At 32.1% G+C, this 16,013-nt stretch overlaps 1 protein-coding gene across 15 annotated transcripts in view; it reads right to left on the reverse strand.

Annotated features, from left to right (window-relative positions):
* The window catches only part of LOC134718457 (myosin heavy chain, striated muscle-like), a 130,404-nt gene that overhangs the window by 33,151 nt on the left and 81,240 nt on the right, over positions 1-16,013 (reverse strand). For 10 of the 15 annotated variants that reach the window (XM_063580979.1, XM_063580985.1, XM_063580984.1 and 7 more), the window contains 6 exons: positions 15,619-15,843; positions 14,180-15,160; positions 12,435-12,515; positions 7,337-8,287; positions 6,255-6,596; positions 4,306-4,570 (listed from right to left, as the gene is read on the reverse strand). In XM_063580979.1, the coding sequence (XP_063437049.1) occupies positions 4,306-4,570; positions 6,255-6,596; positions 7,337-8,287; positions 12,435-12,515; positions 14,180-15,160; positions 15,619-15,843 (2,845 nt within the window). Of the gene's footprint in view, positions 1-4,305; positions 4,571-6,254; positions 6,597-7,336; positions 8,288-11,875; positions 11,897-12,434; positions 12,516-14,179; positions 15,161-15,618; positions 15,844-16,013 lie in introns of all 15 variants that reach the window. The other 5 variants (XM_063580986.1, XM_063580989.1, XM_063580994.1 and 2 more) reach the window with 5 other exon arrangements.

A 16,013-nucleotide genomic window follows, 5' to 3' on the forward strand; every position in this document is an offset into this window, starting at 1 on the left:
TATTGATGGTTTAATTTTGGTATTGATAACTCCAATAGAAGCGGTAGGAGGGCGAGCCAAACAAATGCTGGAAGAAAAAAAAGAAAAAACTAGTATCTCAATTGTTTGTAAAACAATTGAAAGGTCTTTCCTGTAAAAGTGATGCTTTCATAATGTACTTTGTACGACCTTTCGTTTGATATACGACAAGCATACCTTCTGAAACTTTTTACTTTTATCACTTAATGACCTCATCCGCCTACATTTTTGATATCGGAATTATAATATATGTAACATAGAGTAGATGAGCTTTCATTTGATATGCGACAACGCCATATTCTAGAAAGTTTGATTTTTGCACTCAATAACCCTATCTTACTAATTTTTGAAGGTCAGGAATTTGCTATTTGAAATGTACACATAATGACCTTTCATTTGATATACAACAACCCTACCTTAAAAGAACATTTATTTTTTGCACTCAATGACCCCATCCAACTCATTTTTGGGAGACGTCAATTTGAAATTTGAAATGTTCGCTTTATGTTCTTTCATTTGATATGCGACAACCTTACCATCTGAGAAATTTGAATGTTTGCACTAAATGACCCCACCCGTCTCCCTTGGATGAAAAGGGGGTTTCAAATTTTCATTTTTAAGTAGAGTTTATTAAGACCTTCAATTTGATATATCAGATGACCCCATTTGACAAAGTGCAAATAATGATGCAATATCAACTATATAAATAGAAATTATGAAACTTACAAAGTCAATGCAAAACATGAAAATTTCAAATTGAATTTTTTAGTGTTTTTTTAAATGGAATGTTTTTGGTATTTTGTCAAACATATAACTATGTCAACCTCTTCAATTTCTTAAACATTTTAAGTGGTAAGCTCTTGATGATTCAGAAATACATGCCTCCGCTCGCAAAACTTAAAACTGCATTATCTCTAAAACGACAATAGATATCTCAAATCTGTTAAATGATAAATGATCTACAGTTAAAGGACAACATTATAGAAAAAGAATTAAGACAATTTTAAAGTTCACTAAGGTCACAATTAATCATCAAATATATGATGCAATACAAAACTTGAGAACCGGAAGTCGTAAAGACATGGGACTATCACCATTCAACTCAGGACCACTTGACCTTTTAAATATCACAAGGTCAAGGTCATAGTATAATGTGAAGGTCAAGGTGAAATTTCATCATGACCTGACATTGACCTCAAATTGAAGGTCTTGAACTACTGATCATCTTTTAAGTTTATAGTAGGTTGATATCTGTTACCTTTAAAAAGATATACACAAAATACTATACTTTTAATAATCATCCCGTTGTAACTTTTGAACAGACGGTCGGACATTTTTGGGCTTATTACATAAATTGTAGAGTTCGTCGAGAGGAACATTTTATACGCTGTATGTAGGCAGCAAAGTCTTATCGTTTTCCTAATATGTAAGCTTGAAATTGCAGCGTAATTTTTTTTTGCACTCTGTGACCTTTGACCTTGGGTGCATATTGAAGGTCACATGAATTAAAGATTATTGGTGAAGGTCCCAAGTCTCTACGACTTCCAGTTCTTGCAATAGATTTTTTCTAAAATTGTATACAATTTTTCAAGGGGAATAACTCCTTATAAGGGTTAATAACAAAATGATTGTATATGTTCATTAACATTGCCATCTGTTCCTGTACATGTTGCCGTTTTCAATCGATTCTATCTCTAACATTTTTTGAGAAATGAGCAAAGGAAAGAAATTGTTTCAAGGGGAAATAACTCTCAAAGGGGATGATGAAATTCTATGCAGCCTCATATGGTAATACATCATGATGAGATGTACCTATTGTAAAAATAAGATCATGATATCTTTAAAAACAACGAGGGGGGGTCATGTTGAAAAAAATCAATAAAAGGGAGATAACTTCTAAAGGGGATGATGAAATCCTACAAAAGTTCATCTGGTAATACTTCATAATGAGGTCTACCGATGGTCCATATTTGGTTTTGATAACTCCAATAGAAACGAGGGGAGGCCATGTCAAACAAATGCTGGATGAAAAAAAAAAAAAAAAAAAAAAAAAAAAAAAAAAAAAAAAACATGCGAAAAACAATAAGGTCTTTCCTCACGGAGAGGAAAGACCTTAAAAACATTAGAAAAACAATAAGGTCTTTCCTCACGGAGAGGAAAGACCTTAATAATCAAATAAGCACTTGTAGGTAAAAATAACAAAAGTTACTCTTATGAAAATTCAAAACGGAAAGCCTCTAAGTAAATGACAATATCAAAAGCTTAAACAAATTGAATACCGTCCCTCCTGACTTGGTTCAGATATTTTCTATTTTCTTATAGAAAACAGTGGACTAAACCCGATTTGATCACTAGATAAATCTCTCTCTTGTAATTACCACCTTGAACAGTGGAGAATTAATTTACAACATAATTTTAATAATGACATACAGAGCAAATAGATATAGGAAGATGTGGTGTGAATGCCAATGAGACAACTCTCCATTCAAATAACAATTTAAATTAAGGTCAATGTATGGCCAAAGTTTATTACACTTGTTTTAATATACACACAACATAGTGCACCGAGCACAAAATACTAAGGCAGCAACCATTTGATTATCTGGGGGGGGGGGGCTATGGTTTTTTTTTCTGGACAAATTTTTTTTTTTTCGCCTACAGCGAAAAACAAAAAACAATCTATTTTTATCCTGACAAGTTGAAAACGATTTTTTTTATTTCAATTTTAGCATTACATATAGTGGCAGCTGAGGGTGAAACAAACATTTTTTTTTTCTCCAAAAACTGGAAATAAACTTTTTTTTCCAAAAAAAACCATAGCCCCCCCCCCCCCCCCCCCAGAAAATCAAATGGTTGCTGCCTAAGCATCCTATTAATATTGAAGTATGAAAATCCAAAAAAAATATAAATGAAACATGTACTCCAATACTCCAATACTCTAGCTGCAAAAATGACAAAAATATCAATGCCGTCAGTTGTTTCACAAAGCATGCCTCTTTTGGGGTCAAAGACAAATGTTTTATAAAAAAGAAGATGTGGTATGACTTTCAAAGAGACAACTCTTCACAAGAGACCAAAATGAAACAGAAATTAACAACTAAAGGTTACTGTACAGCTTTCAACAATGAGCAAAGACCATACCGCATAGACAGCTACCTATAAAAGACCTGAAATGACAATGTAAAACAATCCAGAAAACTAAGCCTTATTTATATAAAAAAATGTAACACACGAAAAAAGAACAACCACTGAATTACAGGCTCCTGACTCGATACATGCACATACATACATGATGTGGCGGGTTAATTACATGTTCCCAGATATGAAATCTGTGGAAAACTTAAAGTCAAGGTAAGGGTATTTCAAAATTTAAGTGCAAGTTTTAATCTCTTAGAAAGTTTGGGGATAGAAATGTTGAAAATATGTCCCATAGCACTATATTTTGACATTTGAAAAAATAGAAGTACATATGAACTTTCAACCATAGGATATAATTTGTTTCTGACAAAACTTCACAGTATAAGAGTACAGTTTTAGCTTGAAAAGGAGTTCCCTTGGAAAATTACAAATGTTGATATTTAAAGAAATGCAACCTTCAGTGTTAATGTAAAATTTATAACTAGAGTTATCTTCCTTTATACATAATTGGAGATGACAAAACAACAAATACATCTCCAATTCATTGTAAGGCCTAATACAGTGTTAATATTTGATATTCCAAAGCAAGATCAAACTCAATTAGTTTTCCCTTCAGTGACTTTTGAGAGTTGGTAGTCTTGGTGTCATTCAGTATTTTTAGTGAATAAGTCAAATTTTGTACTTGTTATTCATGTAAGAAAATTGTTACTGTAAAAGTTGTCTTGTGGCCACATGCTTGTCTCCAATGAAGGATGTCTTCAAATAGTTATCAGCCTTGTAAAACCAAAGACTTTAAAATTTGTATTTACTGCTTTTCTGCTTAGGATAATATTTAGTGTGGAATATATTTTGTGGAATAAGCAAAACTCGGGTTTTTTGGACATTTTATTTCCTGTTTTTTGCAATCTCTTCATTCATTGTCTATAGAAAATTTGAATTTGTGGTTCACTTGAACCCATTAAAATTGATATATTTATGTACAGTTAATTTTTGCAAAGGGAGACAACTCACCTTTAAATAATTACGGAGTTAAATAATTCAAAGGTAGACAACTCACTTTTAAATCATCCGACAGATAAATAATTCAAAGAGAGACAACTCACTTTTAAATAATCAGGCAGTTAAATAATTCAAAGGTAGACAACTCACCTTTAAAATCATCAGGCAGAGCCACATCATCATCTTCATCCTCAATCAGTTGATCTTCCTCCAGGGACCTTGGTGAAGGTATAGAAATGGCAGGAGTATTGGACCTTCTTTCTTCAACAGCCTGGCGAGTTTCCTCTAATTTAGCTTTATACTGACTCCGTAAAGAGGCTCGACTGAGGGCTGACGATTCTCTAACAGACTCGGGGGATTCTGGCTTTGTTTGTACAGACTGTGGTTGTTGTTCTGGAGGTGGAGAGGTCTGGGTCTAAAATGTAAATATTGTTGTCATGGTTTCGTTTTCCTTTGCGAATTTATAGGATGCTTTAATTATCAAGTTAAAAATCTTGTTTATTTTTTAACAAAACATTAAATTAAAAGACTGTCTATTTCAAATTAATACTAAATGGATTTTGACACTATTTAATAGTAACATCTCACTCTTTCAAAGAGGACTAAAATAACAAAAACTAAAATTCTGACATCCTTATAGATCTAATCAATCAAGGTAAATGATTTTCATGGCCAACATTTTCAAAAGTGCAACAAAATAATCAAGCTATTCACTTCCTCTGGAGTTTAACTCACAAATTACCTAAAAATTGCATAAAATACAAACATTTCATCACACAAGGCCACTTGTATGACATATTTTATATCATAACAGATATTAGTTCATGCACACACCACTTCATCAAACATTAATAGGTAATATTTGTTATCACAAGCAAAAAAATAATCAAGATTTTCATTTTTCTTAAACAAAATTCACAAACAACCTACCATACCTAGATAAACATACTAATAGGGTTTTAGCTTTCATAAATTCCTAGTCGTATTATTGGCATTAATATAACCCTCCCAATAATTTCTGAATAAACAGTACTACAAGATATTTTTGGTATTCAACCATTGGATCTCTGGAGGAACCCTTGTCAATTTGGAATATAAAAAGTCAAGAGATCTCAAATAATAGGAATATAATAAACAGCTGCGCCACTAGCGCATGATACTCCTGTAGTCTTGTGTGTGTAAATATTTATAGTTTCTGAGATACTGCGTGACATGTGAATACAGCCCTTTTTTTTTACAAAAAACTCAAGTTCTCTAAAATAAAATTTTGAATCATCACCAAAACTTATACAGATCTTCAGATTAACATAACAAAGCGTGTAAAGTTTTAGGCAATAATCATTGATTGTTTTAGAGATACGATGTGACATGTGACCCCCCTTTTTTTTATTACAAAAAACTCAATAATTCTAAAATAAAATTTTAAATCATCACCAAAAAGTATAAAGATATATATTACTTAAAAGTGTGCAAAGTTTTGAGCAATACTCATAAATTATTTTGAAATACAGCGCATCATGTAAAGAAAACACCCTCTGTTTTAGTTATAAAGTCTTGTAACTCAAAAAGTTTAAATCATATTTTCACCAAAAAGTTAACAGATCATTTGACCATCATAAGAAACAACTATATTAAGTTTCATGAAATTTGGATAAGTGGTTCTCAAGTTAGGTGCAACATGTGGACACCAAACGGACAGATGGACACTGGTCATTTGTTAACCATAATACGCTCTCTAAAATTTGACAGGTGTATAAAAAGTTAACACAATATTTATAATTAATAAATAATAATATTTGGATATTTTTTGGTGACAATCACAGGTTAAAGATAAATGTGAGGTGAGAATTAAAAGTCAAACTTGTGAAGGTTAAAGGGTCATCCAATATCTCAATATCAAAACATTGTAAACTAAACACATTCAATAATATTTCACAGTGTAAGCTTAGGTTCAAACTATCAGTGAAGGTCAAATATCTGCAACTGCAAGACACAATAATCATTATCAATACTTGTGCAGTTTAATTTAAAGAACATTATTTTCAAGGTGAAGATTGAAGGTCAAACTCATGTGACAAAGGTCAAACATCATCCAATACCTCCATGTCATGATAATCAAAGGTTTGAACATCAACGCCCCTTGACCTTAGAATTTTGGTGTGCTTCCTTGAATCTGGTTTGATCTTTGGTAAAAAAGAGGTCAATGTATTGACTCGAGACATAGTTCCCATGGTAGCCTCTGTGTCAAAGGTCGTGTCCCTGTCATCTAGGTAGGAGACCATTCGCTGTGGAGCAGACGGTGGTTTGTATTTGTCTATTGAAGAGAAGGTAGCTTCTCCGATGTATGGTCGTTGTGACTGAGACGATGTAAGAACACCACCTAATGGTGGCAGAGATTTCAAACTATGGTGAGATAACTCTTGCAGGAACGCTGTCATATTCTACAGAAATTGAGAAAAACAACTGTAAACTAGTGATTCTAGAGTAGTTTTAAAAAGAAATGTTTTTTTTCATATAACTTTCAGTGATTATGATTTTTTCTATCTAATAATATGACAGGATGAATAGATAATGAATACAATGAATGTATGAACAACAATAACTGGAAAGATATAATACTTAAAAGTAATAATGTGCATGATTTTTTTTCTTCAATTGTTATAACATTTCCATACATCTTTAATTTAAAGTTTATTGCCTATTTGACTAATAAAGAGAAAAAAGTTGAAATAAGAGTACAATTTATATATAAATGAAAAATTCAGTGTGCTTATGTTTCAGGTCAAAAATTAGGATGAAGGATGAAAACTTGTTAGTAAACAGAATATTACAGATTAGGATTTGAGGAAAAACCACATCATAACAGGAGATGAAACAGAAACCAAACGGCTTTTTATGCATTTTTTAATCTTTTTTGATGAAAATGTTATATATGAATTATGAATCTAATAGTTACGATATTTAGGATGGCAACAAGTGATAAACATGATATGATGGAAAACAGGGAGTGATATCACAGTGATGGTTATGAATCAATGATGAAAAAAGTGTCAACAAGAACAGGATGTAAAATCTGTTGTCATGGTTACAAAAGTGTCAATGCAAACAGGAAGTGATGTCAATGAAAACCTCTTAGTATTATGATTAGAACAACAGGAAATGATGTCATTTCTGAACAAACCTGGTTTTCGACGGACATTTTGGTTATAGGTCTGAGGAACTCGGCTCCTGTATTATACGCTGACATATTATCATCCAAACTATACTCGTCCTCCCCGTGGCTCATATCAGACATAGCTCGGGAATTCAGGACAGCAAATGTGTCAAATATACTATCTGGTAACAGACCAAGGTGTAGTGATTCCTCTGTCAACTGACTAGCCAATGAAATCATAGTAAGGGTTCTTTCTAGCTGCTGATTGGACAGATTTTCTTGATCTTCATTGATCTGTTGTAATGCCATTCTAACGGAGTCTAATGCCCTTGTTTGGTATGAGGATAACTTTTCATGTGTAATCATCTGATTAACATTGTCTAAAGCCTCTGCCTGATTTTGAGGTAGAGTTTTGACAGATACCTCTGGGGAGGTGTAAGGTTTCTGTTGAGGTAGTGATTTCACCGGAGAGGTGTAAGGTTGTTGTGGTGTTTCTTCTTCTTCGTCTTCTTCTTCTTCAAGCCATTCAGATCTGGATAAGGCAACCTTTCTGATAGAATCAGCACTTCTAGGGGGTGTCTCAAAATTATCAGGTGACATTTGATAATACTTTGGAGATGTTCCTTTCCTGGATGATGCATCACTTTTAGCTGATCTTTCCCGTGATGCCAAATGTGTTTCTCCTCTCGGAGTATTCCATGCTGACCTTGAATGACCTCCATCTTGCTGTGAAGGTGATGATCTGGTATTAATGTGTGGTGACCTTGTATTTGACCTTGGATTTGACTTAGAATTATTACTTCTACTACCATCTGACAGTGGTGACCCAGAATTTGAACTATGACCTTCAGAGATTTCCTCAATAGCATATGCTGACGACAGAGGGTGTAATGATTGTGCATTTTCTACCTTGTCAGAACTTCCTGGTCTTGGTGACCTTGACCTCGATCCTCCTGACCTTGTCCGTAATAAACCTTTCTATCAATTAAAACAACAATATATATGTAATAGTGAAATTTAAAATTTCCTTGATTATTAAAAAGAAAAGATATGTTTAAAGTGTAATTAGGACAAATATCTTCTAAATGATGTAGACGTAAAGATATGATTTATAATGCTTTCATGTTCAAGGAGCGAAAAGGGGGAATGAAATCAATGAGCAAAACCTTCACAGTAAGCTGTAAAAGTCCCAAAAATGACGAAATTTTGTATCATTTTAAAGTCTTAAGTTTATGTCAAAAACAAAATGTATTGGCCAGGTTTTATTAACTTGATTGATTCATTGTTAAATGTTTAATGTTGGGTAGCAGTTGGTATGACCTTCAGGTTAAAAAAGGTCAATTCATGATGGAAAATTTAACAAGCATTTACTTTAAAGCACATGCATAAATATAAATTAATTGATATGATTTATAGATATAACTTTTAGGGAATATTCTATTTTTGATAAGTTAATGTTTATAACTGCATGGATGTTAAGTTTTATATTTGTATTAAGTATAACTTTCCGAGGTAACCCTTACAGGGCCTCAATCCTACCTTTTGACTTAAGAAAACCTGCAACTTCTGAACCTGAGTTAATTCAAATCAAAATAAAGATGATATATTTAAAAAACTTTTTACTGCAAATTCTCTTAATAAAAATTTATGACATGTTTTTGTAATATCCTTCATCAGGTAAGCATAGACTAAAAGTTTAAAAGGCCAAAGTTTAAAAAGACAACAGAAAAATCAAAATGGTTTTCATGTCAACTTTGCCTGAGGAAGTCATTACCTTAGTTGTTTTATAACATGGTGTAGGACATAGGCTCTCAGTAGTAAAACAGTACACTTGAGTTGTAAAAAACTTTGCTTGAAACACCAATTTCATTGGTTGATTTCTGTCAAATTATGTGTTTGATACAAACATGATAATCGGTCACATCTTTTTTAGGACCACCAGGCTTAGTGTTTTTTTATCCAGAGATTTTATACTGGCAATAATATTCACTTATTAATGGTTATCATGTCCTTCCAATACCCTATAAAAGTCCAAAAAATACAGTGCAAACATTATAGGCAAGCTTAAGCCTCACTAAAAACCAATAATATTCTCTTTGATACCAATCTCAATCACTTCTAACATTTACAAAATTTAAATTGTATACTGAAGCATTTAAAACTGACAATTGATAAACCTTTTTCCATGTGTTACTTACATACAAATTAGTTATCTCCCCTTGAAGTAGCTTTTTATGTGATTAATCACAATTACAATATCTTAACTTTTTCCAAATACAGTGAAATATATTACCGTACTTTTTGCAAAAATAAGTGTATATAGAATAGACATTATTTTTTGCTCAATTTAAATTGGTTGACATGTAAGCTATTTTCTTGCTGCAGCCAAATTTCTGTTCTAGCAATTTATTAGACAAACATCATGAAGAAGGTATGCAAGCATCAACTTAAGGTGGTACCTAACACTACAGGGAGATAACTCTGTAATATCAGCTAAACGTTTTAATTATGTTGTGTTGTGAAGGCAATATAAAGCTTCTCAATGATCAAAATAAGTGTTTGTCAAACTGCTATATAACCAGTGTAATTTTTCTGACAAAACGCTTGGTTCAAATTTTTTGAATTTTTTTATATTTTTGTAAAAGGGTCAAAGTAAATACTTTGTTTTAATTTTATGAAAATTAAACGAGCCAAATTAATTTTAGTGAAAGTGTTGGGTACCACCTTAACTGCAACTTTAAAAGAAATAGATTTTTACTTTTCTGCCATAAAGGGAGATAACTCTGTGACAGTGAATAACCTATACCAAAGGTCCATTACTCCGTTTCAGAGTTCTGGACTCCAAGCTGTCCCCCAAAAACAAACACATGGATGTACCTGTCTACTGAAATTGACCTGGATCTGGTTTGAATAAAGGAAATATAATTAAAAAAATAAAATCTTGGAACTTATAGAAATTGATTGTCTTATCAATTAAGTCTCTAAACTAGTACAGAATATATACATTTCTGGTTTTGGTCAGAGCTAGATAGCACATTTTTAAAGTACTCACTAATATCAGCCCTCAGCTCTTAAGGTCTCTAGTTGCATTCCAATGTTATTTAAACTAATTCAGCATTGTTGCAGATTTTGCCTTAGAAAATTTGCTGTATTTTGTTAAACTGTGGATTCATTTATTTTCGTGGATTGAGGAAAACTTACATGTTCGTGGATATTAATTGATTTCGTGGTTTTGTTCAAGTCTGCATACAAGCCACGAGAAAATTTGTCATTCCACGAAAATTGTTATCCAACGAAAAATAATGAATCCACAGTATCTTAATAATTAGCTGAGTAAACTAATAAGCACTGTATCGACAAAATTTTAAAATCTTACAAACAAACAAACAAGTAAATAAACACAAACAAACAAACACAGACACACACACTCTCTCACTACCTGTCTATGAAGAGCATCATTCTGTGAAGAATAATTAACAAATATACCCGTATAAAATAACTGAAGAAAAACTCCAGTTCTCTCCCTTTCCATACAAAAAATGTGTAAAATAAAATCATTAAACATTCTGTGAAGAATACTAAAGTGAATATACATGGCTTGGTTTGTGTAAATATACCCATATGTAATAACAACTGACGAAAAACTCCAGTTCTCTCCCTTTCCATACAAAAATGTGTAAAACAAAATCATTAAACATTCTGTGAAGAATACTAAACGGAATATACATGGCTTGGTTTCTGTAAATATGAAATAACAACTAAAGAAAAACTCCAGTGATCTCCCTTTCTGTACAAAAATGTGTAAAATAAAATCATAAAACATCCATCGACCAAAACAAAACTAAAGATCAGGTATTTATAACACAAACATGTAGAAACACAGTAAATGTTTTGTTGGATTCTATTTTTTTTTTATGAATTTTGTGGGAAAAAATTATAAGTTTTAAAAGCTTAGGTAACATACATTTGCTACAGACTTCTGATTAAAGACAGATATTTTCAAAACCACATGAGTTCTATTTCTCTTTTTTTTTTAATGCAATTTGGTACCCATGACAAATAAATAAATCCCCAGAAATGTCAATATTCCTCAAAGGTACAAAATAGAGATTTATACTTTAACTAAAACAATTTACAACAGTTCCAGACCATAAAATATGACCTTTAGATTTTTGGCCTTGTAAATTGAGAACAAATCTTCATTTTGAAAGTTACTCTAAAATTTAATTTGAATCAGTTAAATGGGTGGTAAAAATACCTATAGATATATTGAGTTCTAAACTCCAATATAGCCAACAATTGCATGTTTTTATAAAGGCATGTAGGCTATCTTCCAATAAGTGGACAATTTGAGCTTACATTATTATTAAAGTTAAAAACTTAATTAGAACCAAATTTTTTCCCTTATCAGTGTACTTTGATCACCAGTAAATGTGCATAGCTGTTGTAATGGTAACACTTGAATAAAATTGAGAATAGAATGAGTCAAAGAGACATCAACCCGTCAACCAAAGAGTAGACAACACATAAATCAAGAAAAACATGATGACAACATTTAGTATGTACCTGGTGATCTACAAGGGTTGTCTGTAATGGTAAATAAAACTTATAGCATAATTACCAATTATATCTATATGCAAAATTTCTGTAAACACGTGGAGCAAGATCATCATTTAAGGTGGTACCCAACACTTTTACTGAAATTAATTTGTCTCGTTTAAGTTTCATCAAATTTTGACAAATTATTCCCTTTGATCCTTTGACAAAAATATAAAAATTTCAAAAAATATGAACCAACCATTTTATATTAATTAGCCAAATTGTAATATGATTGGATTTTTAAAATTCATTATTTCTGAAGTATAATTGCGACTTCATTACAAACAAAAAAGGGGATAAAAATCAGTCAGTTATATTGATTACAGTAATTTGATTGAAACTTCAAAGATACAGATAATTATCTTATTTGAAACAACTCATTTTTTTTTAAATTCGATGAAAAACATGTTAAAGTTTTACATCATATAAACTATGTTTTCATCTAACTCATTTTTAGCTTAAAATTAATTCTAACTATAATAAAAAGATTTTTCTCCAAAAAACAGTGAAAGAAATAAAATTATACCTTGTCTGTCACTTCCACGCCATCCTCTACAGCAGGTGGCGCTGACATCGCTCCTGTGATGCGCGAGTTCATTTCTTGGACCTGAAAAATATTGAATATATATATTGAAATTTCAATGTACACACATTTTTTAAATGTAGTTGGTAAAAAGCTCTAAGGAAACAAAAGTAAATCAAAGTACACTTATAAAAGAAAAATAACAGCAGTAAAATAAACTAAAGGGGCATAACTCTTTAAAAAATAATGTATATTTTTTCCAGACATTACATCTCATGTTAAATTTCCTCACTGAGAATATATAATATTTGTGCTTCGTTCTGCCATCTGAACTTAAATCCAAACAAAATTGAACTGACTAAAACAAATAATAATCGCAATCCCTATCTTCATTGTTTTTTCATACAAAGAGGATATAATGCTCATCATATTTAAATAACACTGTATTTATTTTTTGAATGAATTTCCAAATGATACATAAGATGTAGAAACAAAGAAGCTATGATGGTCTGAATATTTAGGATCAAATTTCATTTGGGTATTCTTTAAATATTTTTACCCATTATTCGTTATTCTGTATTTGTTTGGCAAATGATTCTCTGTTCTTTTTTTCTGAACAAATACGGTCTTTTAAATATGATTCTGCCCTTTATTTCTTTATTCTACATTTTGTTTGTCAAGTTTTTTCTATTATTCTTTTTTCTATCCTAACTCTAAAAATATTTTGACCCATTATTCTCTATCTTTTAATTGATTGTTCAATTTCTCTCATTTTTTCTCTAAGTTTTAGATTTATTTTGTCTATTGTTAAGCCCCATCCTGATTCCAAATCCTCAGTATTATTGTTAAGGGAACATCTTTACAATTTCTTTAAATTTTTCATACATTTAAACTGTTGTGCAAAAGTTCACTAATATCATCGAATTGTCAGTTATCTATTGATTCAATCTATATACATTTGTACTAGCAAAAAAAATGTATACACATCAAAAATAATTGTGGACAATAAAGAAGTTTTTTAACAGAGACTAGACCGATTCTTATAGTATATTGCATGATGTTCCTGATGCAATTCACAAAAATGATGGGAAAATCATTCACTACGACAAAAGCTGAATTTCTAAATTGTATAAATAGGAAGGCAGTGGTATGAGTGAATGCCAATGAGACATCTCTCCTTCCCGTATGTGTCAAAAGTATTTGTCCATTTTCACCTTTAAAATCTTGGACAAATTACAGAATTTAAGATGAAACTAAATGTGAAAAGGAAAATTAAGACAAATCTACAGCAATAATTATACACATATATTACACTTGTGTGTTATGTACATCAATACAGTGAATTATAACACACACACAATGCTGAAATAAAACAGTTAAAGTTCTTGGATCATGTGACATATTCAAAATCATGTGACTTTTGGTTAGACCAATGATAATTAAGTATGTGATTCTGTAAAACAATTCTAGTGAGAGTTACACAATCTGTTGTCTCAAACCTATTCTTTGCATGATCATGTGACATTTTAAAAATCATGTGACTTTTGGTTAGACCAATGATAATTAAGTATGTGATTCTGTAAAACAATTCCAGTGAGAGTTACACAATCTGTTGTCTCAAACCTATTCTTTGCATGATCATGTGACATTTTAAAAATCATGTGACTTTTGGTTAGCCCAATGATAATTTTAGTATGTGATTCTGTAAAACAATTCCAGTGAGAGTTACACAATCTGTTGACTCAAACCTGTTTAGAATAAGGAGGGGCAGTTTTTCTTCCACTTAATGGTTCATCATCAACGATACGACTACGTTTTAATATTTGAGATTTTCCACGACTTTGTACTTGACGATGAAAGTCATCACCAATATCTTCATCGGAATCTTCAGCAGGGAAAATGTCAGTGATGTTCGACGTTCTTGATACCAATGAGCCACGTCTTGAATCGATCAATGGCAATTTTTCTACATCTTCTTTAAGAGGGGAGTTTCGTTGTGATTTGGACTGTATTGGTTGATCTCCTTCTGGTAGAACAGAACTTTTACCTGAAGTGACCCTTTCCACCTCACCGGGGTTAAGTGAACTGCGACGAGATTTTGATCCATCAGCCTCTTCCACCTTTAAAGAACTGCTATTTGTTCTCCCGTCATCGCCCTTCAGTGAACTTCTACGGGATTTAGCATTTGAGCCGTGCTTTGTTGATGACCTACTTTTTTGTCCAGATTTTAATATGGCTTCCTCAGAACTAAACCTTGACGATTTTTTTGATTCAAGATTTTCCACTTCATTTAAAGACCCTCTTGTAGACAAACTCTTTCTGGACATAGATGAACGATTTCTAGAATTCCTTGACTTCAAGCTTTTCTGTGACACTGATGCCTCCTGTGATGATTTATGGTCGTCTGTATATATTTCTACATCTGCATCAAGGTTAACTTCTTCTCTTTCGTCAAAGTCATTGCCATGGGAAACATCAGAGACAATCTGATCACTTTGCTCTGATTTGATCCTATTCCTCGGCTCCGAAGAAATCCTCTCCATTGGAGTACGCTCACTCTCGGGTCGTCTTAGTTCACTACGTGATCTGTAACTCTGTTTAGACCTCATTTTAAGGTCTGGACTATCAAATACCTCTGTATTATTACGTGTATCTTCGCTGCTCATCTTCAACCAAGGAGCTATATCTGAGTCCAGCTCACTGACAGATTCTGAATTTTGCCTCTGGGACTTTTGAACAAAGGAGAAATATATAAATATCAAAATTAGGGAAAAATCTTAAGATTGTGTACAAATGATGGCCTTTTTATCACAACTCTTAGTAATGAAACAATTTGTACAACATTAAGGAAGTGTCGTCTGCTACTTATCAAGGGAGATTACTTTCTTTTAATACCTACCAATAATTGTTGCCATACCTCACTTTATTCTATGGTTAAATGTAACACTTTTGGCTATTGCATATAATTTGGAAAACTTTGCAATATATATCTATTATATATATTTTCATTTTTGTTTAAAACTATATCCATGTCACTATTTTGGACCATATTAAGAGTTCCAAAAAATGCAATCCTCTAAAAAAAATATACAGACCTGATTTAAAAAATAATATGCTGCAAGAAGATTTTTTTTTACAGTTCTAGATAGGAAAAACCTGAGAAACAACAAAGGTCCAGGTTAATTACCTTTGCGTCATCTGTCTGCTGTAGCAGTCTGGATAATTCTGGTTCTGTATGTTCCTCTGAGGGACGTTCTGTAGAAGACTGTGGTTCTGCTGCTTCAGGTTCTTTCTGTGTCTGTGTGTCTGATGAAACTGACTTTCTGTCACCTGCTTCATCAGGTGATTTCTTTCTTGAAGGTCGTGTAACAGCTTTGACAATGTCAGTACGCTTACCCTCCTCCTCATCTTCCTGCAAAGAAATGTGGGAAATAAAAATTACAATGCATAATGGGATACATCTAATAGATATAGAAAGATAATGAATAAATGCTATAAATGATACAACTCTTCATCCAAATAACAATTTATAAAAGTAAACCATTATATGTCAAGGTATGGTCTTCAACACAGAGCCATGGC

The sequence above is a fragment of the Mytilus trossulus genome, chromosome 5, assembly GCF_036588685.1.
Source record: "Mytilus trossulus isolate FHL-02 chromosome 5, PNRI_Mtr1.1.1.hap1, whole genome shotgun sequence".
NCBI classification, from domain to species: Eukaryota; Metazoa; Mollusca; class Bivalvia; order Mytilida; family Mytilidae; genus Mytilus; species Mytilus trossulus.